The sequence below is a fragment of the Oncorhynchus keta genome, chromosome 13 (assembly GCF_023373465.1).
Source record: "Oncorhynchus keta strain PuntledgeMale-10-30-2019 chromosome 13, Oket_V2, whole genome shotgun sequence".
NCBI lineage: Eukaryota > Metazoa > Chordata > Actinopteri > Salmoniformes > Salmonidae > Oncorhynchus > Oncorhynchus keta.
Window position 1 is genome coordinate 39376544 of NC_068433.1, and position 26585 is coordinate 39403128.

Here is a 26585-nt window from a genome sequence, read left to right on the forward strand (position 1 = left end):
CTCCGAGCTCTTAATTAACACTCCGTGTTAATCACTTTGAACCCAGCCAAGGTAATGACATTCCATCATACAGATCGCTACACTCACTATACCTCACACAATATGTCCTCCTTTCATTTCATTTCATCTCTCTGCCTGTGTGTGTGTGTGTGTGGAAAGATACTATGGTATTCCAATGAGCGCTTTCATTAAATAAATGTGTGTCAAAAAATTGTTTTTTCTATTTTCGGGAGGGAATTGTATTGAACAAAACTGTCAATCACTTTATGGCATCACATTGACTACACAAACACTTAGTATGAAATGACACCAAGTACGATAGGACAAAAACACCCCAACGTCTCCTTCTACACTCAGCCATCTGTGGATATGCATTTTTTTTTGTGTGTTTTACTGTTTTCCCCAAGACTTAATATAACTTAATGGCACATTAATATGTGTTAGGATACATGGGGCACACAGTATGCTATCTAATCCATTAACCGAGTTCCTACTTTATATACACTGATATAGGCTGTTTTAAGAACATGTTGGCTAAATATCTTCCCGGAATCTGCCTGCCTGACTACGCTTTAGCTGAAGTAATGATTTTCGATATAAGTTAAGCTGATTTGCCTAAGCTACCGAGTAATTAACTGAACTTAATCGTTTCATTTCAATTCATTTCCATCACCTGAATTATATTTTGTCCTCCCTTTTGTGATGTTTGCATCTGCTTGAGTCCAAGCCTTAGCCTCAGCCCTTTCAGGCATGTAGAGATATACCTTTTCATTCTGTAGCCACACTGACCTCTAGTGGTGCCTGGTCCCAATCAGGTCCTCTTTGCGTCTCTGTCCCTCCCTGGCAAAGATGACATTTAACTGGACTCAGTGGTGGCCAGACAGACACTCGCGCTGTGTTCCCAAATGACAACCTTTTCCCCTACATAGTGCACTATTTTGGACCGCAGCCCAACGGGGTGCCATTTGGCACGCAGCCGCAGTCCCACCTCAGGTAATGAATCCGCTTTTGACGGACGGTCTCGTCGGAAGGCTTTACCCTCCAAACGCCCAGAGCTGGGATTGCCCACGACGGGCCATGGAGAGATTAAGAGTCAATGTAATGAGAGCAAAAGAGGTTATTTTAGCTCTTTTGTCTCTCGTCCTTTCCTCTCACTCTGTACGGAGTCTGACTTAACTCAGAGCGGGCCAATCGCATGGGCATTGACTTCTTTCTTTTTATCATTCCTCTCGCTCCTCTCCTCCCTCGGCCGGCTTCCTCTCTCTCTTTTTTCCCCCCTTTCCCTACACCTCTGTTTTCCCTTGCGTCCATCCATCCATCCATCCATACCCACTTATCCATACGATCCCATCTCCTAAAGGGGATGGTAAGATCTTTAGAATATGGGAAAATGCACACACTACTACTCTGCAGACATGGTAATAGACATAATAGGGTCAGGTCTTGCATTTAATAAACAATTACCCATCAATTATGAATGAAGGCCCAGCGATGGCCTGGATTCCTGGGTGAGAGAGGAGAGGAGAGAGAGATAAAGAGGTGGATGAATAGATGAATAATGCAGACGAGTAGAAAGATGCCCATTGGAGAGAAGAGGCCCTCACCAAACACCTCGGCCCACACAGCTAGAGCCAATTATCTCACTGTGGTAATGATCATCATATCCCCCCAAACCTGGCTGACATTTACCCACACGTCCCACCCTGCATCTCGCTTCACCTCGTCTCTCTCTTGACTAACACACACTCACTTACGCCGGAGACGCGCAGGAGAACAGAGACACACTACAGCGCATTGTCCAATTGCACTCTCCACTATTAGATTCAACTTTTGTTTTTCTCTTGTTTTACAGAATATTTTCCCTGCTTGCTTTCTTAGTTTCCCCCTGAGGTGTTTGGGGGGGTTCGGGACGGTAAGGGTGGCAGTTAAAGCAGCGACCATCATAGCTTTAGACCTGTCGCTCCCGTTTTGAATTACAAATTAATCAGGGCCTTCCATGGCCACGGCCCCGCCGTCCCCACTGCCCCACCAAGGTCACCCAGATTACAGAAGGTTACCAGAGGGAGAACGAGGAAGAGTGGGAGAAGGGGGCCAATGATGGGAGGATTAGCATAGCAGTTCCCAATAGTGGAGGAATTAAACTGGGAAAGTAAGACGCTAACCCAACAAAACGGACCTGCTTTTCTGCTCCATTAGAATACGTTAGTCGGAGATATTATGGATGGAGAGGGGGAGAGAGGCAGAGAAGGGATATTTTGGCTCCCTCAGATCAGAGGCTGGGCCGGAGGTGCCTAAAGCAGCCCGTTAGTGAGGAGACTGAGGCTGAATCAGGGAGCCCCAATGGAGTCCCAGTGGATGGCTCCTCTCTGGCCCAGGCTGAATAACACGGACATCTTCGATCCCTGGTGGATCCCCAATGGCTCCCTCAGGCCCCAGGGCTCTGGTTATAATGGGATCAGAGCCAGTCGGGATCATTCCCTGGACACAGTGCAGTTAGACACACTATTAGCCGAGTCTGGCGTAAAGGAGGCTGCCGGGCCTCATTCTTACATTGTAGTTCTTGGTATGTTCATAGACGTGGGTAAAGACAACATCTGGCCATGTAATTGAATGTAGGTCCATACGCATGACCATATGCCTAGGCTCTTCATGTGAACACGCATTGAAAATAGTGAGTTCAGTAATTGTTCCTTTTTTCATTTAATTTGAACACTGAAAGAGAAATATGCAGAGGGATCACATTAGCATTTCAGAGAAACCTTGATACGGTTGGTCCTGGCTTGCAGCACAGAGATATTAACTGACTATATGAATGCTACAGTGTTCTGTTCTCTCTGTCGCTGGTTGGATTGACATTTTCCTAATGATGTGCTTTCTTTCTCTCGTCCATGTCCCTCCACTCACCTCTCAGCCCCGCCCACTGATTTAAAACACATACAACTGTAACCGCCTGCCTTTATTGTCAGAATAAAACAAAACTGCGGTTCGAGACACCTTTGCCCCCCCCCCTCCGCACCCCCATCTGTTGAACATCTGGAATTGTGTGGCGCAAATAATTGGAAGTCAATTTGTTTGAAGAAATGTTTTGACATCTGTTTTGATTCATAAAAACCTCTGGAAATCGCATTCATTTTATAGGGTTTCGAAGCCCAGCTGGTTATTTTTCATCCCTTTGTGTTCCGTCGTTAATGCGATGGTTTGCTAGCGTGTGACGTGGGAGTTTGTGAGAGACTGGTCATGGTGTGGTCTCGCCTCGTAAAGGCTCAATGGACTGGAGGCCCAGCCCCGAAGGATCATGGAATATGTTGGGGTGGTACTGTACAGTATGGCGGAGGGGCGCTACAGTATCTGCAAATATCAAATGGACTGGTCAAAAGAAGCGCATTATATTACAGGGAATACAGTGTCATTTGGCCACGGTCAAAAGTACTGTACTAGATTGGCAATGGAGTGCAATGTGCCATATGTATCCAGTGCCCAGGATCTCTGGATCAGAATCAGCATGTTGTTTACCACACGGCATCTCTGAGTCGAGGCATGCAAATACATATGACACTTGATGTTTGGGCCCTGCTGTCACTTTGTTACTCACATTCAAATTTCATTTAACTTGTGCACAAGCCTTGTCACAGGCCAGATGCTGATGACTGTTTGTAAATTGTATTTTTTCCCCCTCCTGCTCGGGTTGGTGTGGCAGGTGAGGAGGTGTGTGTGCCTCTGCGCACATATACATATGCGAGTGTGTGTGTGTGTCAGAGTGCTCGTTGTGTTCCAAAGTTGCCATTGGCAGCTTCAGCAGGTGAAAGCATTGTAGCACGCTAGGCTGGCAGCTGTGGCATGCTGTTACAGGTGACAGCTCGGCAGCATCCGTGTCAACTTTAGTGGGAAAAGGGGTGAGAAATTGTTGTGGTGACAGAACACTGCACTAGCACCTCGGAGGTTCATTACATCTATTGGGTTTATAAGACTGGTGAGTCTGTATTGGAGTCCATATACTGTACATCTAGAAGAAACCCAAATGTACTCCTTGTAATTTTACTGGGGTAATGTTCAAATTATATGTTCATAATTGTTTTTAAATATATATATTAGAAAGTAAGGAGTTCATTTCACATTAACATGAAAGCCTTTTGGCGTTTGTTCGTTTGCCTTGCTCGTTAAATCAACCACAATAGTACTATAAATCTCTGGTTTTGTATTGGGATTGGTAAAACGAGAGCTTTTGGGTTTTTTGACATGAGTACACAGCATACTGCTGCCACCTACTGTTGAATTATGGCAGTGAACTAGTGGTGAGGTAATGCTCAGCTACGCACAGAAGTTATACAATAAAGCAATGGAAAGCTTATTTTACAAACCACACAGTTTTGGCAGTTATTCTAGTAGAAGAATAATTACAATCTCTGTCGTATGCAGAAGGTTAGACAGAGGGCATGGCAGCACCATATCAAGGAAGGTTTTAAATGTGATAAACTAGTCTGTTTTACATCTTTACATTAATATTTAGTTATTGAATGTATCGGTTAATGTCTCCTATATTAAACTGTTATCGGATACTCTTAACAGTGTCCGACTGTTTTGTCAATCTAAATAAGACACGTTGTGTCCCTGTCTTGCCCCTGAGTTTCCAAAGCGGTGGTTTAATGAACTGTGATATTCCGAATAAAAGTTCCTAGTTCTGATGTCACCGTTGCCTCAGGCCACATCACTGTTTGAAGCCCTTGAGTAGAAGCCCTTGAACTTTGTTCAATATTGTCTTTGATGTAGCAAGGAAACTGGACATAGTTGAAATGCATTCAATTGATGAAATGTGATTATTCTTTTAGTCACATAAGCTTGTGTATCCAAATGATTTATTTTTTTTTTTTTTTGCAATAGGAGAGTATCTGTAGAGAATCGTATTGACATCAAAATGTAAATTATGCCTTTGGAAAGTGTATTTTAGTCACGCAACGCAAAGTTCTCCGAGACCCTCCATGTTTTCTCTTTAATGAAAATCCATATTTACCTTCCATAATTGCGTTGGCCAATTACCCGTAAACATCACTCATCGCTTTGTAGTTGGCCTGCCTATATTTCATAATGATTCGTGGTTCAATTTTATTTTGTAGCTAGAGAGGAGATGCAAGCAGGAATCTTTCGATTTCATTATGGGAGAAACATACAGCTAATAACATTCTAAAACATTAATTTAGAAGAGCTTTGATGAGGAACACAGGGTATCCACTGAAACGCATTGAAATGTTGTTTTTTTTCACTCTGGACTGTTTGTTGTTTTATTAATGCATAACTTTAACATGATTAGAAAATATCCACTGATTAAAGATTTCTTCTAAAGATTTCAGCATTATATGTATCCAAAACAAGTCTGACTAACCTTTTCTGAGTAAAGTTTTTAAGCAACTATTTTGATGATCAATTATTAATTTGACATATTCTTTTAAATCAGTCACCTAGCTTCTTCATGGAACTTTTAACGACCACGTTTTTTAAAAGCCTACTTTATACTCACTCTCCTTTCATTCTGCCTTTTCCCTGTCCTTAAGGGCCGTTATCTGTCTCGTCATCATCACTCCTCATTTTCCCATTCTCTCTGTCTTCTCTCTGTCGCTCATTTACTGTCTGTCACCCTGGGCAAAACCTTCATTTTACCCACACTCTCACCTTTGTTCAGACAGTTCACCTGTATGGACCTTCATTCAACCGGGTTTCGCCTCATAGGTCTTGCCTCTGACTATGTGATAATCAACCTCTCTGTCACTCTTCCTGGTTCATAACTGAACCGCGCCTGTTAGATAGGAGAATAATGAAAGTTAACAGAAGGTCTCTCCGTCATTTTTAAAATTTGTATCGTAATTATTTGTGATAGAGTAGGCAATATTACAAATGAAACACGAGAGCTTTTGTGTTGGGTATGTGGTAAGTACGTGTGATTATAATGAAAAAAAAAACCGCCAGGTCTGATTTATTTAAAAAAAGGGGTTTATTTTTTTTTCCCCACCCCCACTAAAAATACAAAAGAGAGCATGTTAGATAATGTCATGTTTTTTTTTAGGAATACATGGATTAAAACACATACATACATAAAACATTTGGTAAAAATACATTTAAAGACAAACAAAGGAAGTGTTAGGCTTTTTCGCCAAGTATCACTGTTCCATTTTAATTTCTGTCTGAAAGAGGAACCACCAGTAACTAGCTCTAGATAGTGCCCATCAGTGAACCTCAGTGGTTTAAAGTCATTTTATACAATAACTGTAATAGTAGACATCTGAAAAAGGACACTGTCCTCTTTTGGCATATTGCAACGTTTACAGTGGTGTACAACAACCCCAGTGTCCAATGCATTTTGGAACCGAATCATATGATCAGTATGGACCGATTGTCTTTCTCCCTTTTTCTCATGAGCCTGGTTCTGCCCGCGAGGTACACACTCTCCACCAAAGTTTGTAAAAAGTGGGAGTGCCAGTGGTAACTAACCCTGGTCCTGGAGAGCCACAGGGTGTGCAGGCATCTGCTCTGGCCCAGCACTTACACACCTGAGCCCACTAATCAAGCTCTCATTGATTCGAGCTGGTCAGTAGAATCGGATGTGTTGTTGGTGCTGGGCTGGAACAAATCCCCACACCAATTTGTGAGGGTGACCAACTGCTCTATGTCCTTTGACCTTTGACACAGGGTCACCGTGGGGGTCGCGTAGGGGTCAGGGATCATAGGTCGTCATCGTCCGAGCTGAAGCTGCTCCTGTGACTGGAGTCCTTGGAGGCTTCGGGTGAGCCGGCGGAGAGAAGCGGGTCGGTGCCGAACGGCGAGAGCGGGTTGTCCATGAGGATCTCGTCCAGCCGTTGCTCCTCTTTGAGCGTGGCGCTGAAGAAGTCTGTGAAGTGAGAAAGCGGGTCGGAGAAAGTGGTGGAGCCGTCAACCACCCCCTGACCCTGGTCTGTAACCCCAGTGACGCCCCCAGTGGTCATAGCTGGCATGGAGGTCCTCTGGAGGTACTCCCCGTTCAGCTCTTCCTGGTACAGGGGTGGCTGAGGACCCTGCTGTGACTGGGGAGCCAAGGGCTGCTGCTGCTGTTGTTTGAGGAGATGGGAGGAGAGCTCTACAGTACCCAGGGCAGTGGCCATGCTGGGGAGGCCGTGAGCACGGGCCTGGATCTCCAACTCCTGAAACGCACAGAAAAGGACCAAGGATCAGGACAGTGTTCTTCTCAAATACATAGGAATGGGAACAGTGTTCGAATAAGAAGATTATTAATGAAGGAGATTACTTTTCTTAGAATGAGCTCTGTACGAGTTGGCAACCCTTACACACACACACAAACACACATGGGTGCACACACATTACACACACACATACCCCCCCCCACTTCCCTGCCTCCCCTACACACACATACCTCATAGTCTGGTAGATGATTATGAATTGACTTTAAATAGCACTCTAATGTAGTGGAGGCCGATCCATTTAATCTACCCCTCCTCTCTAGACCCCCCTCTCAGGAAGCAGCCAGGGCCCTCGGGATATGTGTTATAAACATGACGGGGAGGAACCAATGACAAAACCTCATCAATCAGCTACCAGCAGGTCAGCAATGTGGTTCACGCCTCCCCATCGACGCTCTACGAGCAGTAACACTATGGGTCTGTTGTCAATCTACCTTGATAACGGTTAGGCTAGCGTGTCGTTTAGCTAAACAAACTCGGGGGATAAAAAGAGTGTAGAGGAATGGAATGCAAGGGAGAAGCATTGCTGTTCCCACGTTACGTGATGCAAAGTTCTAACCGTCTGTTTCTCTCAGTTACAACATCTTTCTGTAGGATTCCAACAGTACATTTAAGTAAGACTAGCGTGATGTTTATGTGGGTGATGCTTGGTGTTGATGTCGTCTTTCTCCCTACAGTGTGTTACTAAACTGTCATCGGCGCTTCTTTAGGCTAACGCTGTGAGGCTACCGTTCCGTTAAATGCCTGTGTTTAGCTCTCTCTCCACGTGAAATGTCTCTTTTCGTCTCGTTTGTGTTCTATGTGTTTTGTTGGTCTCGGCGTCCTTTAGGATGACACTGTTTACATTGAGAAGTTTAGCTTGACTGTGAGTTCAGCGTAAGAGTGAGAGCTGTGAATGCGCTGATTCATTTGGTTGGTTAATTGCGACGGCTCAGTGGCTGAAGGACATGTGGTAACGTCTCCATTGTCTGCCTGGCTCTGCTCTGCTGCCATGTCAATACCCAGTCGCCCAGGTTTAACGCTTCGTTTTAGGGCGAGGGGGAAGTGGGAGGAGAGAGGCATGGCTCTGGGTATTATTAGGACTCACAACCTAATTCTGACCTGATTCCTACTTCTGGATGGATGGAGCCGAAGTCTATCACTCTATTTATTAATCAGGTAATCTATGCAGCCTACTCAATCACTTTTTATAGCTACTGTTTACAGGCATCCTGGGCCATATACAGCGTTCCTCATTGAGTTCCCTGAATTCCTATCGGACCTTGTAGTCATAGCAGATAATATTCACATTTTTGGTGACTTTAATATTCACATGGTGACTTCAATATCCACAGACCCACTCCAAAAGGCTTTCGGAGCCATCATCGACTCAGTGGGTTTTGTCCAACATGTCTCTGGACCTACTCACTGTCACAGTCATACTCTGGACCTAGTTGTGTCCCATGGAATAAATGTTGTGGATCTTAATGTTTTTCCTCATAATTCTGGACTATTGGACAACCATTTTATTATGTTTGCAATTGCAACAAATAATCTGCTCAGACCCCAACCAAGGAGCATCAAAAGTCATGCTATAAATTCACAGACAACACAAAGATTCCTTGATGCCCTTCCAGACTCCCTCTGCCTACCCAAGGACGTCAGAGGACAAAAATCAGTTACCCACCTAACTGAGTTTAACCTAACTTAATTTAACCTTGCGCAATACCCTAGATGCAGTTGCACCCCTAAAAACTAAAAACATTTCTCATAAGAAACTAGCTCCCTGGTATACAGAAAATACCCGAGCTCTGAAGCAAGCTTCCAGAAAATTGGAACGGAAATGGCGTCACACCAAACTGGAAGTCTTCTGACTAGCGTATCGGAGAGCCCTCACTGCTGCTCAACCATCCTATTTTTCCAACTTAATTGAGGAAAATAAGAACAATCCAAAATTTATTTTTGATACTGTCGCAAAGCTAACTAAAAAGCAGCATTCCCCAAGTGAGGATGGCTTTCACTTCAGCAGTAATAAATTCATGAACTTCTTTGAGGAAAAGATCATGATTATTAGAAAGCAAATTACGGACTCCTCTTTAAATCTGCGTATTCCTTCAAAGCTCAGTTGTCATGAGTCTCCACAACTCTGCCAGGACCTAGGATCAAGAGAGACACTCAAGTGTTTTAGTACTATATCTCTTGACACAATGATGAAAATAAGCACGGCCTCTAAACCTTCAAGCTGCATACTGGACCCTATATTCCAACTAAACTACTGAAAGAGCTGCTTCCTGTGCTTAGCCCTTCTATGTTGAACATAATAAACAGCTCTCTATCCACCGGATGTGTACCAAACTCACTAAAAGTGGCAGTAATAAAGCCTCTCTTGAAAAAGCCAAACCTTGACCCAGAAAATATTAAAAACTATCGGCCTATATCGAATCTTCCATTCCTCTCAAAAAATGTAGAAAAAGCTGTTGCGCAGCAACTCACTGCCTTCCTGAAGACAAACAATGTATATGAAATGCTTCAGTCTGGTTTTAGACTCCATCATAGCACTGAGACTGCACTTGTGAAGGTGGTAAATTACCTTTTAATGGCATCAGACCGAGGCTCTGCATCTGTCCTCGTGCTCCTAGAGCTTTGTGCTGCTTTTGATACCATCGATCACCACATTCTTTTGGAGAGATTGAAAACCCAAATTGGTCTACGCGGACAAGTTCTGGCCTGGTTTAGATCTTATCTGTCGGAAAGATATCAGTTTGTCTCTGTGAATGGTTTGTCCTCTGACAAATCAACTGTAAATTTCGGTGTTCCTCAAGGTTCCGTTTTAGGACCACTATTGTTTTCACTATATATTTTACCTCTTGGTGATGTCATTCAAAAACATAATGTTAACTTTCACTGCTATGCGGATGACACACAGCTGTACATTTCAATGAAACAAGGTGAAGCCCCAAAATTGCCCTCGCTAGAAGCCTGTGTTTCAGACATAAGGAAGTGGATGGCTGCAAACTTCTACTTTTAAACTCAGACAAAACAGAGATGCTTGTTCTAGGTCCCAAGAAACAAAGAGATCTTCTATTGAATCTGACAATTAATCATAATGGTTGTACAGCCGTCTCAAATAAAACTGTGAAGGACCTCGACGTTACTCTGGACCCTGATCTCTCTTTTGATGAACATATCAAGACTGTTTCAAGGACAGCTTTTTTTCATCTACGTAACATTGCAAAAATCAGAAACTTTCTGTCCAAAAATGATGCAGAAAAATTACTCCATGATTTTGTTACTTCTAGGTTAGACTACTGCAATGCTCTACTGTCCGGCTACCCGGATAAAGAACTAAATAAACTTCAGTTAGTGCTAAATACGGCTGCTAGAATCCTGACTAGAACCAACAAATTTGATCATATTACTCCAGTGCTAGCCTCCCTACACTGGCTTCCTGTTAAGGCAAGGGCTGATTTCAAGGTTGTGCTGCTAACCTACAAAGCATTACATGGGCTTGCTCCTACCTATCTCTCTGATTTGGTCCTGCCGTACATACCTACACGTACGCTACGGTCACAAGACGCAAGCCTCCTAATTGTCCCTATAATTTCTAAGCAAACAGCTGGACTCAGAGCTTTCTCCTATAGAGCTCCATTTTTATGGAATGGTCTGCCTACCCATGTGAGAGATGCACTTGGTCTCAACCTTTAAGTCTTTACTGAAGACTCATCTTTTCAGTGGGTCACATGATTGAGTGTAGTCTGGCCCAGGAGTGTGAAGGTGAATGTAAAGGCTCTGGAGCAACGAACCACCCTTACTGTCTCTGCCTGGCCGGTTCCCCTCTTTCTACTGGGATTCTCTGCCTCTAACCCTACTACAGGGGCTAAGTCACTGGCTTACTGGTGCTCTTTCATGCCGTCCCAAGGAGGGGTGCGTCACTCGAGTGGGTTGAGTCACTGATGTGATCTTCCTGTCTGGGTTGGCGCCCCCCCTTGGGTTGTGCCGTGCCGGAGATCTTTGTGGGCTATACTCGGCCTTGTCTCAGGATGGTAAGTTGGTGGTTGAAGATATCCCTCCAGTGGTTTGGGGGCTGTGATTTGGCAAAGTGTGTGGAGTTATATCTTTACTGTTTGGCCCTGTCCAGGGGTATGATCGGATGGCGCCACAGTGTCTCCTGACCCCTCCTGCCTCAGCCTCCAGTATTTATGCTGTAGTAGTTTATGTGTCAGGGGGCTAGGGTCAGTTTGTTATATCTGGAGTACTTCTCCTGTCTTATCCGGTGTCCTGTGTGAATTTAAGTATGCTCTCTCTTTCTCTCTTTCTTTCTCTCGTTCAGAGGCATGATGACTCCTTGCTGTCCCCAGTCCACCTGGCCGTGCTGCTGCTCCAGTTTCAACTGTTCTGCCTGCGGCTATGGAATCCTGACCTGTTCACCGGACGTGCTACCTGTCCCAGACCTGCTGTTTTCAACGCTATAGAGACAGCAGGAGTGGTAGAGATACTCTTAATGATCGGCTATGAAAAGCCAACTGACATTTACTCCTGAGGTGTTGACTTGCTGCACCCTCGACAACTACTGTGATTATTATTATTTGACCATGCTGGTCATTTATGAACATTTGAACATCTTGGCCATGTTCTGTCATAATCTCCACCCGGCACAGCGAGAAGCCTGGTTCCTCTCTAGGTTTCTTCCTAGGTTTTGGCCTTTCTAGGGAGTTTTTTCTCGCCACCATGCTTCTACACCTGCATTGCTTGCTGTTTGGGGTTTTAGGCTGGGTTTCTGTACAGCACTTTGAGATATCAGCTATATAAATAAATTTGACTTGATTTCGGTAATTATTGTGGTTTGGAGAGGAGACGTGGAAGAGAACAGTGGTGATGAGGAACTGCTTGACAAACATCAATAGAAGCAAGTCCGGTCTCTGTCAGGGAAGGGGGTGAGGGGGGTCTCTATTGAGCATCAGGGCCGTGATGGTGCACATGGTGTTAAGGATGGGGAAGTCGCTGGGTTGGGGATCTGTAGTGGTAGGGGGCTCGGGTTTTGAGGGTGTCTGTCTTTCTCTCTCCCGTAGTCTATACCTGGATCCTGAGCAGTAGCCTCCTGTTGGCCTGCTCCATCTTCTTCTGCCTGTTCTCCAGCTCTCTGGCGTGTTGCTGCTCCTTCTGCAGCCACTTGATGTACTCCACCGACGCCTTGAGAATGGTGCCTTTGTTCCAGCGCATATCACTACGGCAGAGGGACGTAAAAGATAACCTTTTATTCACCGCCTCAGCGGAATGCTCTGTACAAAAACTTACACAGAGACCCATTTTTTTTATATATGAATAAGAAATAGTGATTTACATGGCCAATTATTCATTCTCGGACATTACATCCAGCCTTTGAATGGGAATTTTAATAGAATAGTTAAGTATAAGTGCGTCGGCAGAAAGTCCATTCTGGAACCGCTTATATGGTAAAATTAATCCTCAAGTAAAAATAGGTGTTGGAAGAGGGGGGGGAATGTGACTTTAGAAGAATCCAAGAGTGCAGGCCCCGTTCCCTGATACCATTACTTTTTAAAAAGGAGGAAGCAGTTGTAAAATGCACCTTTCTTTGGAACAAGACGTTGGTCTGCTCCACAGCTAATAATCTTCTTTATCTTGTCTTAATGGCACGGCGACAGCGGTAACCTTCCATTTAAATTCTATCGTAAGTTAAATTGCTGTTGGGCCAGTCGGATTCCAATTCCGGCTTCCGTTTTCCATCTTAGTGGGCCAATTGTGCTCAAACTTTGATTCAAATGGGTGGTGGCCTTCTTTGCGTTTGACCCCAATCTTCATCATTGAGCTCTAAGCTGTAGTCTACTGTTGAGTGCCCATGGAGGACACAGACTCACTACTTTGCAGAGCGTGAAGACTACAATAGCTACTCAAGTACACCCTTGAAATAGAAGCGAAATGTGCTCTTGACTATTAATTTGAATTCAATTAACAACATTTAGCGGCCTGTGCTTAGTATTTGATATGCTTAACACCAGCCAGACATTTGAGCTTCTTTTCATGGCAATAGACTTGATCATGGGGAGTTTCTTTAAGTCAGGTAAGCTAATGTTTGGAACATAATAAAGACTGAGAAAAATCTAACAAGCGCTAGATCACTTACGGGTCATTCGACTTTGGTATCATTGTTCCAAGTTCTTTGATTCTGTAGTTGATATTGTATCTTCGTCTTCTTTCAACTGGTCAGGGAGAGAGAGAGAGAGTGAGAGGACATTGAGTTACTTTAGTGGCCCCACGCAACATTTCCGAACGGTACTCTGTATTGAGTAGGGCGACTCTTACTCAAGTTGTGATTGTCTTTCTTCTGTCGTTCTTTGGCCATCACTCTCGTTTCATGTTCTGTGAAACACAAAGAAGAACACAGCCTGATAAGAAACGCACACAGAGTATGAAAGAAGCTCCACTCAGTCGATACACAGTTCTGGCCTGCATATTTCTGGGGTGGCAGACAGAGTGGAGATCATCTTTGCCACCACAGACAGAAAGCCTGAACCTTCCACTGAGTCTGAACCTTCCACACACTCACGCACACAGTGAAAGGGCTCTATTTACCCCACTCGCCCCCAGCCCGCCTGGCATCTCTTTGGTTCATTGTGAAAAATCTGTGTCCTCTTTTTAAGCCACTCAGGCTGGCAATTAAGTCTGCTTAACAAATTTGCTGATCTACCCATGAGGGGAAAGGCATGCTATATCATTCATATTCACATTCACATTTCTCCCAAATGATATAATTAGAACCTGTGATTGGATTTCTCAATTCGTCTCTGTTGATTCAATAAGGTCATTTAGACCTCTGGTAACTGCCCGTTGTTCCCGACCGCACACTTATATGAAAAATATACTAATTCACTTATTTTCTCGTCGGAGTGAAGCGTTCTTGAGGCATCCTTTCTATTTCCTAAATCAATTAGCTTTACTCGATGCATGGCATTTATAAAACATTTCTCAGAGGTCCTTTGTGTCGCGGACTATGGACAGAGGCCATTGATAATTAGGGATGTGAGTGACACGACTGTAGTCCAAACACTACACATTCAAGGGAAAAATCTACGTGTTACATGTAAACATATTTTGTCTTGTTTTCCTTCAGCTTCCTTCTTCATTGGACTTGATACGGCTAGACAGTGAACTCGTGCTACTACACATGCACCCTATAGAAGCGATCCGTAATTTATCCAAAACAAATCCACGTTGAACCTGCACGGTCTTCCATTATAATAAACTGACCGACAAGTTGTAGATGCTGTATAGAATACACAATGGCAATCGGCTGAGAGCAGACAAACTTCATCTAAGGATATTCATGAGTTTACTTAGTAATGAGTTGAATAGTTTGTGTAGGATTAACGCTGTACACATCAGCATGCACAAGCATTTTGCTACACTCGCATTAACATCTGCAAACCATGTGTATGTGACAAATAAAATTGGATTTGATTTGATCGGGGTTGAAGAAGAGGGCCTACACAGCATTTTGTCATAATTCTACTCAGCTAAAGAAGAAAAATGACTAAATGGATTACTCTTTCTTGTTTCCTGTTGTCGGGCACCTTAAAAAAATGCTAAACTTATTCATTCATTTAAAAAAAACAAAATGGATGCCAGTAACTGACATGATCTAGACTTGTCAGGAATGTGTCACCTATTGTTGTGCTTTTATGCTACAGTATGTGGTTGAGTTTCACCCTTCTATCCTCTTTCGATGTGATCATGCATTGATTGTTTTGATCATCCATAGTGCTATGATGTGTGTTCGTACCTGTGACTTCCCTTTTTACAGTAGTGAGCTTAGTGGGGCGTGAGGTGGGTGTCATTCGGCCATGAGGGGCTGTAGTCATACCTGGTTCACACCCATAGATGTCCAGCATGCTGCTGCTCAGCACCTGGAGAGAAGAAAAGGAGAGGAGGAAGATGTCAGGGAATGGTTGAACACAGACGCACAGACACAGAGAGATAACGTCTCATTCAGACTCGGGGACCTCAGGTTCACTAAGTCATTGCAACTTTTGGAAGCAAATTGACTTTGGCTCAGTTGAAAGCATTGAAATGGTGGCAGGAATTTGTAAGGCTTTCAGATGAGGGCAATCAAAGCACTGTTGGCAGTCCTGTCACTTCTCAGCCCTCAGGGCATTGCTTTGTGTGATACAGCAGGAGAGGCTAGGGGCCTCCATGTCTCCCCACCAGGGGCCCTGCCTGACCACAGCCCTGTTTGCGTCCCCTAAGGCCCTCTCAGGTCCTTCTCTGGGGGTACGACCTCGCTCCGTGCCCCCGTTTACTAGCCTAATAGTACCAATATCAGTGGCCACTATGGCTACTCAGCTTGAAAGGGCCCCAGAACACAGAGGCGTCTGTGTGTTCAAAATAGCACCCCACTGGATGAAAGCCGGGTCATAACCCGCCCAAACAGACACCAAACTGTTTTTCTACGCTGCTTGTCCACTGTGAGAAAATAGGCATATATTTTCCAAACAAGCGGGATAACTAGGGTCTCTTTTAGGAACTCTGTTGGAATGCAGAGTGATGCATGTCTCATCTTAGGGAGCTGTGCATTTTTGGGAATCCTACAAAAGCCGGCATAGATGCCACGAGCTGTGTAAAGACAATTTGTCACTGTGTATGTGTGAAATTCAGTTCCTAGAATAGTGTAGAGAGGGATAAGAATAGAGGTCAAGTTATGGGAGGGCAGGAAGGAGGGAGTGGGAGAAAAATAAGGAACTGTAGACATTTCAATATTTGCAGTTGGTTTGCTTTGCCTGTAGATGGGTTTCTCTCTGTCATTATCTCTAACAGAGGGGGGGGGGGATACTTATCAAAATGAAAGATTGCAACAGTCCCCCCGACTGCTCACATCGTAATCACTTCAATCCTCTCCCATCTGTGTTCCTGGGATATGTTGACATGACAAAACGACGTGATGCATCGTACTGTATGACTAATTAGAATGAATTGATCCATTTAAGCGCGCTATCATTTCGGAACAAGCCCATCGGGAGTGTAGGCATTAACCCAATCCAATGCCTCACTGCCTCGCTCTAAATCTCTCCTCCTCTCCCTTTTTTTCCCTGTCGCTCTGATCGTCACCCCCCCCCACCACCGTCTTGTCTTTCACACACACACCCCTCTGCTTTTCTATCACCCTGTTTTTCCCTCCTTTTCTATGTGTGTGTTTGTCTGCCTGGCTGCCTGCTTGCCTCTGTCTTTCTCTATCTCTCTTCATCTCTATCTCTCTTCATCTCTATCTCTCTTCATCTCTATCTCTGTCTGGTTGGCCTCTCCTCAATGCCTCTCTCTTGAAATGCAGGTGGGAACCCCATTTTCTTTCGTACCACATACCACTGTGGTGAGTTCAGGTGTGTCTATAATCGCTACTCAAATGAGTCTTCGTTTTTTGGAATTCAACTCCAGATATAATTCGCACTGGGAGCACTTGTCTCTGCTGCCATCCCATGCATTTTTCTAATGGAATGCCTAGTCTGAACAAGATCTTTTTTTGCTGTTGTAGTAGATATCTAGCATACTCTCGCCGTTATCCCTCTGTCTTCTTGTCTACCATTCCCAAACTCCCCGGTAGTGACCAGTGTCCATGTAGGGCTTTCAGCAAAAAAAGAAGAATCACCAGACTTAGTGTTTATACTAATTAACACATTATTCTCACACTGTCATCAGTTACCGTGTAATGACACCACTTGCGGATTAATCCGTATTGTTCGGCATCTTGAGAAATGTGAGAAATGCTTTAAGCCTCAACCCAGGTGAAATGAACTTTGACTCATCGGTGGACTTAATCTGACCTCACACAAAGCCAGCTCCTTTTTTCCCCAAGCAAGTCAGGCCTGAAAGTTCACGTTTGGCCGAGGAAGTAGTTCCTCATATTCCCCTGTTTAAGTCCTTTAAAGAAGTTAGTTAAGCAACTTAACTTTAAAGCTGAACTTAACTACCCAATATATGCTTCTTCGTGAGTGTCAAGGAGATCAAGGATCTTCTGGGAATCACGTCTGGATCAAGGAATAAGGTCAGCAAGAATCAATAGACAGAAACACCTGCATGTCGATAGCATTTATTCTGTTTTTACCCGTAGTTTTGCAATTCAAATAAGTGTTTTTCCCTTGACTTTTGCGACTGATATAATAGTTAATATGATTCGTCATACTTACATTGTTTTGCATTATGATGCTGGGATCCATACAATCCAAGCCCCCGTCATTGAAGCCGGACTCCAGGCTAATCAAGTCATCAATAACTTCATCCATTGGAAACTAAAAGAATTGTACCGGCCTCAGTTCAATTCAGATACATTATGTATCCAACAACAGGTCATTAATAACGTTAGGCGAGCAAATGCTCTCATTGTAATTCAATGTAACATATAGTTTTTGCATCATCTCTAAACCTGTCATTCAGAGGGTGGGACAGTTAGGATCCTAATCCAATAACAGACATTTCTTCACCACCATGCTGGAAGAGGTCAGCCATGGCGGGAACTAAATGTTTGTTATCAAACTAGTTTCCTCCTTAACAGAGATTCTCATTAGGAACTGGATCTCTGAAGTTATTGCTGAGCATTTCAAAGAGAATGGGCAGGTCACTAGAGAACAACTGAGTTGTTTACACAGCTGGTATCTCAGGTATAAGAGATTTAGGACTCTGTAATCAAACCTGCATAGTGTGATTAAATCAGCTAACTATTTTGGGCACTGTAAGGACTTACTAAACAAAGACATTGAGATAAAACAAACAAATAGCGGGATTGATTGAATCCCAACACTAAATATCAAAGGTACCTAGATGAACACTTGCTGTTGTTGAAAAGATCCATCAAAACGCTCACTCACCTCGCTGTCGTGGTTGGATGCCAGGGTCAGCAGTGTAACGGGGCTGCTGGGGGTGCTGCCATCGCTGAGGGGGGCCATGTGAGCATTCCTCATCACTGGAACGGTGCCCAGGAGCTGCCCTCCCTGCGCAGTGGGGTGAGGGTGGCCCCCTTGTCCCCCGGCCAGCTTGGAACCCAGGGTCAGGTACTGCTTGACCTGCTGACTCTGGGCCTGGTGCAGGTGGAACTTAGAGCCCTCCAGGTGGCTCTGGACCTGTTCCATACAGACCTAAGATCAGTTATTGGGTAACACAACAGGCAACGGTTACTATGTAGTCTCAGATAACAGAGTTTAGTGTTAGTATGCAATCTAAGACAGACATAAAAAATAAAAGTAACCGCTCAGTGCAGTCTCAGAGAGAGCCTTGATAGCGTAGCAAGTCATGAGTCATGTTGAAGCTGTTTCGTCAAATTGTTCTTAATGATATTAATCATGTTTTACCCCTGAACACAAGACATGTGCTCTTGACTTCTCAAGCAAATCATGGACAAATCAAACCTTAGATAGTCAGTAAGAAGATGATTTACCATACGTGTAAAAAGTTGTAACAGTAAGTAGAGCACGAGCAGATGGCCGAATGTAGTATCCTTCAAATGTCTATGCCATAAATGTATACACACACCATACAACTACAACCAACTTACTAAACCAAGTATGTCAACAAAGTGTCCAAGTCGACTTCATTGGTGTATGTATACTGTTGCTATTGCTAAACATTAATCCTTACATTGGAAACTCGTGCTCCGTCTCGCATCTTGTAGTAACTACAGTCACTTAAGTGTGGCATTCTCATCGGTCAGAGAGAGTCTGTCTTCAGGTCTGGTCTGCTAGTTGTAGAACAGCTCAAAGTAGCAGTAGGATTTCAGTTAAGCTGCTGCTATCCGGTGGCTATCCTGGTGAGTTGATATGAGTTGATATGTTGAGGACTGTCCCCTCCTGTCCTCAGCCAGTGTCTTTATAAACTTCTTAAGGCTCTGCACTAAATTTGCTAATTAGGCGAGAAGCTGGGCTATCCCTTAGTTTCCTTCCATGATAATCACTTCAAACAGAGACTCATCAGATTACCCCCGGGTTTGATCCCAACAGGATATCTGCCTATGGCTTTTGCCTATATCTCGACTAATTCAACGGGACCGCCCTGTTTCTGTTTGGGAGTTATCGGCCAATCACGATCGTCCCCTAGTCCGGACTCTCTACGATCTCCTTCGGGGGTCTAGTTGTTGACTCTAGCACAATTGGTTCTTTCTTGTTCTTCTTTTTTAAATAACTTTGGAGGGCCATTTGCACCATGACCCCTCCTTTGGCCGCTCATTGTCTAATGTCAATTACTCCAAGAATAACCCTAGATGGACTATATCTGGGGGCTAATTTTAGTACTGTAGCTATCGTGACCCTATGTTTATCCTCTTGTCTAAAAATGTTTTACTCTTGTCTAGGGCTATAAAAGAGATCATTGTAGTCGTGTTGTTAAAATTGGTTTACCGTTGCCTAAGCATTTTGGGAAGAATTGGTTGATTGATTATTAGGTCCACTGAATGAATTGGGTTTTCATTTCTACTATTCAGAGAATTGAACGTCTTTACTGGAAACTATTTGCCTTGCTGATTGAACTCCTGGCAGGAAACGTTTGTCTCCTTTTAGGGGTAGCTTCTGGCTTTCCTAATCATTCCTCGTTCATTCAATACAGAGAAGAAGCAACTCAGGTCAATGTCGGTCTGTACTAGAGTTGTGAAGTTGTAATCCTGGTCACCGTACAGGAACATTCAGAATGACCTTTTTTGTTTGTTTGTTGCTCCAGACCACAGCAGACAACCGTGACCACTTGCTACCCTTTACTCAAATACTAGCAACAACATCTTGAGGTTGTACTTTAAAAAAAAAAAAAGTTTTTTTAAACAAAAGTACTATAGAAGCACCTGATTTGACCACAGATGCACATTTTGCACAGCATTTCTGTGCTGTCGTCTGTCGTCCACATAGCTCACATAGATGACTGGCCCTGCTCAGAATGGACTCCCGCTCGACAGTACTGAACTTGTCACCAATGAAGAGAGAGACCAAGTCTCATCGCTGGCAACTAAGGGCTAAACAAGGTGCCATTTGTTACTCAATCAACATTTTTCCACAGCGGATGGAAAAGCCTGCCAGCGTACTACACTCAGCTTGTTGTCTGAAGAGATAGAGGTTATCCTTGGATTAATAGCCTTCTCTCTACTGTACATGCAGCAGGAGACACGCCTATTAGGTCGTTGGGGGACATCTAATTAGATTCCTACCAAGTAATGTATCTTCTGTCACTAATGCGCGGCACGACAATGACAGGGCTGTGCATGAAGACAAGACACACTGCAGTTCACTAGGCACAGAATAAGATATCTGCCTGGAGAATCGGCGATGGAAAGGTTTGTATATTACTTTGACACTCTTGAAAATGGAAGAGTTTATTCTATTCCACTTGTTGGAACTGATTGTGATCTCCCTTCTGTCATTCAGTGGATTGTCGTGATCAGAGTCATGTATTTAAAGAGTTAGGCCGACTTTTAGAATTGTGAATATTGTTCTAATTCTAGACAAATCAGTTACGTAAGCATTGTTTGAATATTACCCATGTAATGTTAATGAGGAGCTAACATGGCTGCCATAGAATGTTGAAATGTCATGTAAATGCATTATCATTTATACAACGGGTGGGTCTAATCCTAGATGCTTTGTGGTTCAAATTGCATTCCAGACGGTTTCTATTCCACAAGTTACCAGTGGCCAAAGCAATGACGTTGAATTGCCTATTTACTCTGTTCCATCTCACTGCGCAATCCACTGTCTCATCAGCCCAGCCAGGCAATTTGGAAACTTGATCTCCTCTATTAAAAACATCTAGACATTATCTTCCATTTCTTTTAGACAGACTAGCATTTGGCTTTCAACACCGGAGATTTGTACAAACTTTGCTGTCGGTCTCTCCAACATCTGCGACATTGTTTGAATATTGAAATTCGATCTCCAGCTGTCCCATAGTAATGCACCTGTCAGGACGAGACAGACAAACAGACAGTTTATCTCAGCCAGTCGAAATCATGAATCAGTTAGCATAATTTTTATGGATATATACAATGAAATCTCAATAGAAAACTAAATGCAGCTAGTTTGCAGTCTTTTCAGCTTCAGTTTGAAGTGATTGTGCTAGCTGTGTTGTTGGCGAGCTTCTCTGAACAACAGTGTCCTAATGAGAATGCACATTTTCTATGCCAGGCGAAATCGCACATCATTAGCTAATTGTTATGAATGTACACCAATAAATGTCACTTAAAAACATCTTAAACAAATGCAAATGCAGCTACTTTGCTGTTTGACGTGACGGTCAGTTAGCCGTAGTTGGCTAGCTAGAAAGTAAGGGATAAGAACTTTGCCAGCCAGTATGGCAATGGAATATTTAGAACGAACGACTAGTTTGCGTCCATATACACAGAACAGAAAGACTTAACGACTGGGTCACGTCTCTGGAACCCGAACCGATAGAACGAACAACCAGCCAGCCTAGGTAGCAACCTAAGATTTGTGTCGGGACTATATTGTCACGTCTGCTCCCACACCCACACACCCTATTGGTTTGGATATGGCTTATAATTATTTTCTTCTATGTCAAAATGACCCAAAGTCAGGTTTGTTTGTGCACTTGACCCATGCCATTATTCTGTCCCACAGGACAAGATGCATAGTTGAATGCTCTCCATATCATTCCATTAGCATATACATCATCAAGCAGTATGCCTAACAGACATTGGCACTGTAGATGTACTGTAGGCCTGAGGCAGACATATTTTGTACTCCCAATGCAGTTGGCTTATGATTGAATCAGAGCATTAATTTGTTGTTGTTTCGTTTGTTTTTCTAATGGCTGGTGGGGAGAATATCCATGAGAGCTTTGACTCCTATTAGGACGGCAGCTGTGCCCACTTCATAACTTTGTTTTCACTGCTTAAGCCACTAAAACGAGGAATGTCTCACAGGCAGCGAAGACAGAGACAGCTTCCTGATCTGATCCATGGATCACTCTGGGACTGACTCGTACTGTCTGTCTCCTGTATAACATACCGCATTATTTCACACGACATAGCTGTGATGGCACTGAAAAAGAAAGTGCATCATGTTTCTGAAATGTTCTGTCGGTTATGATAAATGAGAGGTAAATGAGATGCGCAGTATGTCAAAGTCAACAAGAAAACACTAATAATGTATGGACAGATTCAGGCTTCCCATTAAATGAGCTTTAATGATGAAGAGGGTCATAAAAAATGGGCTAAAACATTTTCAAGACGAAACTAGGTAAAAAAAAAACATTCACATTCTAACGACATCACGTAAGATAAGAACTAAGATAAGAACTAAGAACGCTTTAATATATCAAATTAAGTTAATTGATGTTTTTAACGTTTAAAAGTACTCTACGAACTGTACATAATAACCATACTCAAATCTACTTTAAATTGTGACAAAGATGCACTGATTTACCTCGGTATGTGCGTTCTCCTTGAAGTCAGACAGTGAAGCCCTGCAGTAGCACAGTGATCTATGGCCTTTGATGACACCTCTCTCTGTATGTCACAGAGCTCACTAGTGTTCACTATTCTAGATAGCCAGCTGTTGTTTAACTCAGTTTCACCCTTACACAAGTTCTTGTTTCACTTCAGACTCATCTGGATTATGAAACACTGGGTTATTATTTCGGCTTGGACAGGATTTTTCAATTCTGGACGTAACTGTTGGGATTTATTTCTACTATGAATGCCAACCTTTAGTGTTATAAAGCATTAAGTATTGTGAAGTAATACTACTACATTAATGCTATGCAGTAATGCTCTTTCTGTGGTGTAAATACAGAAATGGATACAGACCTACAGTGGGGAGAACAAGTATTTGATAAACTGCCGATTTTGCAGGTTTTCCTACTTACAAAGCATGTAGAGGTCTGTCATTTTTTTTTATCATAGGTACACTTCAACTGTGAGAGACGGAATCTAAAACAAAGATCCAGAAAATCACATTGTATTTTTAAGTAATTAATTAGCATTTTATTGCATGACATAAGAATTTGATACATCAGAAAAGCAGAACTTAATATTTGGTACAGAAAACATTGTTCAGATCATAGAGATCATACGTTTCCTGTAGTTCTTGACCAGGTTTACACACACTGCAGCAGGGATTTTGGCCCACTCCTCCATGCAGACATTCTCCAGATCCTTCAGGTTTCGGGGGTTGGCGCTGGGCAATACGGACTTTCAGCTCACTCCAAAGATTTTCTATTGGGTTCAGGTCTGGAGACTGGCTAGGACACTCCAGGACCTTGAGATGCTTCTTACGGAGCCACTCCTTAGTTGCCCTGGCTGTGTGTTTCGGGTCGTTGTCATGCTGGAAGACCCAGCCACGACCCATCTTCAATGCTCTTACTGAGGGAAGGAGGTTGTTGGCCAAGATCTCACGATACATGGCCCCATCCATCCTCCCCTCAATACAGTGCAGTCGTCCTGTCACCTTTGCAGAAAAGCATCCCCAAAGAATTATGTTTCCACCTCCATACTTCACGGTTGGGATGGTGTTCTTGGGGTTATACTCATCCTTCTTCTTCCTCCAAACACGGCGAGTGGAGTTTAGACCAAAAATCTCTATTTCTGTCTCATCAGACCACATGACCTTCTCCCATTCCTCCTCTGGATCATCCAGATTGTCATTGGCAAACTTCAGACGGGCCTGGACATGCGCTGGCTTGAGCAGAGGGACCTTGCGTGCGCTGCAGGATTTTAATCCATGATGGCATTGTGTGTTACTATTGGTTTTCTTTGAGACTGTGGTCCCATCTCTCATCAGGTCATTGACCAGGTCCTGCCGGGTAGTTCTGGGCTGATCCAGAACTTGCAGGGAGCCCCAGACCGAGGGTGATTGACCGTCATATTGAACTTCTTCCATTTTCTAATAACTGCGCCAACAATTGTTGCCTTCTCACCAAGCTGCTTGCCTATTGTCCTGTAGCCCATCCAGCCTTGTGCAGGTCTACAATTTTATCCCTGATGACCTTACACAGCTCTCTAGTCTTGGCCATTTTGAAGAGGTTGGAGTCAGTTTGATTGAGTGTGTGGACAGTTGTCTTTTACACAGGTAACGAGTTCAAACAGGTGCAGTTAATACAGGTAATGAGTGGAGAACAGGAGGGCTTCTTAAAGAAAAACTAACAGGTCTGTAAGAGCCGGAATTCTTACTGGTTGGTAGGTGATCAAATACTTATGTCATGCAATAAAATGCAAATGAATTACTTAAAAATCATACAATGCGATTTTCTGGATTTTTGTTTTAGATTCTGTCTCTCACAGTTGAAGTGTACCTATGATAAAAAATTACAGACCTCTACATGCTTTGTAAGTAGGAAAACCTGCAAAATCAGCAGTGCATCAAATACTTGTTCTCCCCACTGTATATGGAACACGACAGATATGTTCTCAGACATGGTTCCTGTGGATATTGCTGAGCCAGCTAACCAGTTAATAGCTGTGACCACACATCTGAGATTGTATAGAAGGAGGAGAGATAATTCCACACGGAGTATAATTGCCCTTTTTTGGAATGTCAGTCTTGAAGATCATGCTCTATGGAACTGTGTGTGTATGTGCATGTGTAAGTAGTAAGTGAGCATTAGATAGGTCACACAGAAAATGCCATTACAATAACCCACCATACATAGACACCCCATCAACCAAACAAAGCACTTTCACCTGCATCCAAGCACAAGATCTGCGAGTACCTCCATATACATGCAGTATCCTGGGTGAGACTGCAGAGACCCCCCCTCCCCTTTTGTCTCCCTCTCTCTTTCCCTATTTATCCCCCTCTTCCCCTCTCTCCTTTGCCTGCTGTTGTCACCTACCGGCAGTATCTGGATCTCAGTCAGAGTGATCACTTTGACCACACAGGATCGACTCATGGCTCCGAGAGTGACGGCCTCCGCCTACAGAGACGACTCAGGCAACAGAAGAAGAAGCACTACCGTACTGCCTGTCTGTCAGGATCCCAGAAACAGAAAAGGAGAAGAAGAGTGGAGCTGCCATGTGCGCTTCCTGAGCTTTGCTGAAACTAACGTATGTCGTTCCAGGAAAGGAAGGTATGACACATCAGCTTTTTGGAGAGCAGGTCCACTTCCTTTAAGTGTGTGTGGGCGTGCGTGCGTGAGCCAAGCACTCATTGCAAACCCTAACATTGGTTAGGAAAAGGCCTGACTGTGGCAGAAATACAGATGGCAGTTGGTCTGAAGCAGGCAGGGGGGGATAGTTCTGTGTTCCTGCCTCTGACTTGCCACACTTTCCTGCCTGAAACCCTTTCAGCTCTGATTAGCACATTCCTCCCAGGTTATCTCACTGACACTCACTTCCCCAGGAATCCCTTTACTACACACACACACAAACACACACAGGTCTCACTGGGCATTCAAAGGGCATTGTGCTTACCAGAACCTCTCTGTACCAGAAGTACTGAGGACAGCAAAGTGGAAGCTTGTGTGACTCAACCTCTTGATCCTGTCGCATCAGATAATGCCAAAACGTTCAGCGAAATGTCCAAGCCAACAAACACCTGGTCTGGGAAATGGATTCTTACATTAGGGAACCATATTTCAGGAATGAGACTGATAGTATTTTTTTTTAAATGCTCCCTCACCCAAATATTCTGCAAAAACATTGTGTGTTGTGTCTGTTTGTCACAATAGCTTAATTCTCACTACGTCAGTCGATGTCAGCTGTATCAATATTTGTGATGATTGAACGCCCTAATAACTTTAGACACAGTTAAGTAAACGTATCAGAGCTGAATTTAAGTACAGCAATAAGGGTTCAGATGCCATTACAATGTAGCAGACAGCAAGCACATGGTCTTTGGAGTGCATGCTTAACTTGACACTTAAATGCTCAATCAAGGCCATGTCTCGCAGTGTCGTAACGAAGCATGTTGTTGTGAATTAGTTTTCTGATGGGAGGCTTGTTTGTGACGTAATAAACACACATGTTTCTGGGCCTGAATGGTTCATGATTTTATTATTGTGGGAAGTCCTTAAACTGATACCGTTAGGCTACTGGCCTTAGTGGAGTCATTGTGTTAACTGACAGTTTTAATTATCTGAGTAATTATGTGTAGTCGAATTGAAGTGACACTTTAGCAAATGTTTTAGTATCATTTTGTTCTGCATTTAGTGGACAGGAAGTTCTCAACTGGGAAGGAAGTTGGAGTTCTCAGACAAGTGCTTGTTCAGCTCTCTCTCTCTCTCTCTGTGTGTGTGTGTGTGTGTGTGTGTGTGTGTGTGTGTGTGTGTGTGTGTGTGTGTGTGTGTGTGTGTGTGTGTGTGTGTGTGTGTGTGTGTGTGTGTGTGTGTGTGTGTGTGTGTGTGTGTGTGTGTGTGTGTGTGTGTGTGTGTGTGTCTGTCTGTCTGTGTCTG

At 43.6% G+C, this 26585-nt stretch overlaps 1 protein-coding gene across 6 annotated transcripts; it reads right to left on the reverse strand.

The window, feature by feature from the left end:
- Positions 1 to 5968: 5968 nt before the first annotated feature.
- Positions 5969 to 25263, reverse strand: LOC118392309 (transcription factor EC-like). Of its 6 annotated transcripts, none has more exons than XM_052460131.1 (9): positions 25029 to 25263; positions 21057 to 21135; positions 18074 to 18325; positions 17396 to 17497; positions 15082 to 15124; positions 13524 to 13580; positions 13345 to 13420; positions 12279 to 12426; positions 5969 to 7166 (listed from the first exon to the last, which is right to left on the reverse strand). In XM_052460131.1, the coding sequence occupies exons 2-9, from the start codon at positions 21123 to 21125 to the stop codon at positions 6711 to 6713; spliced, it is 1203 nt and encodes a 400-aa protein (XP_052316091.1). In that variant the 5' UTR covers positions 21126 to 21135; positions 25029 to 25263; the 3' UTR covers positions 5969 to 6710. The 6 variants fall into 6 exon arrangements, with proteins under 6 accessions (XP_052316091.1, XP_052316088.1, XP_052316092.1 ...); XM_052460128.1 differs by having other exon boundaries at positions 18074 to 18340; XM_052460132.1 differs by lacking the exon at positions 21057 to 21135.
- Positions 25264 to 26585: the final 1322 nt, after the last annotated feature.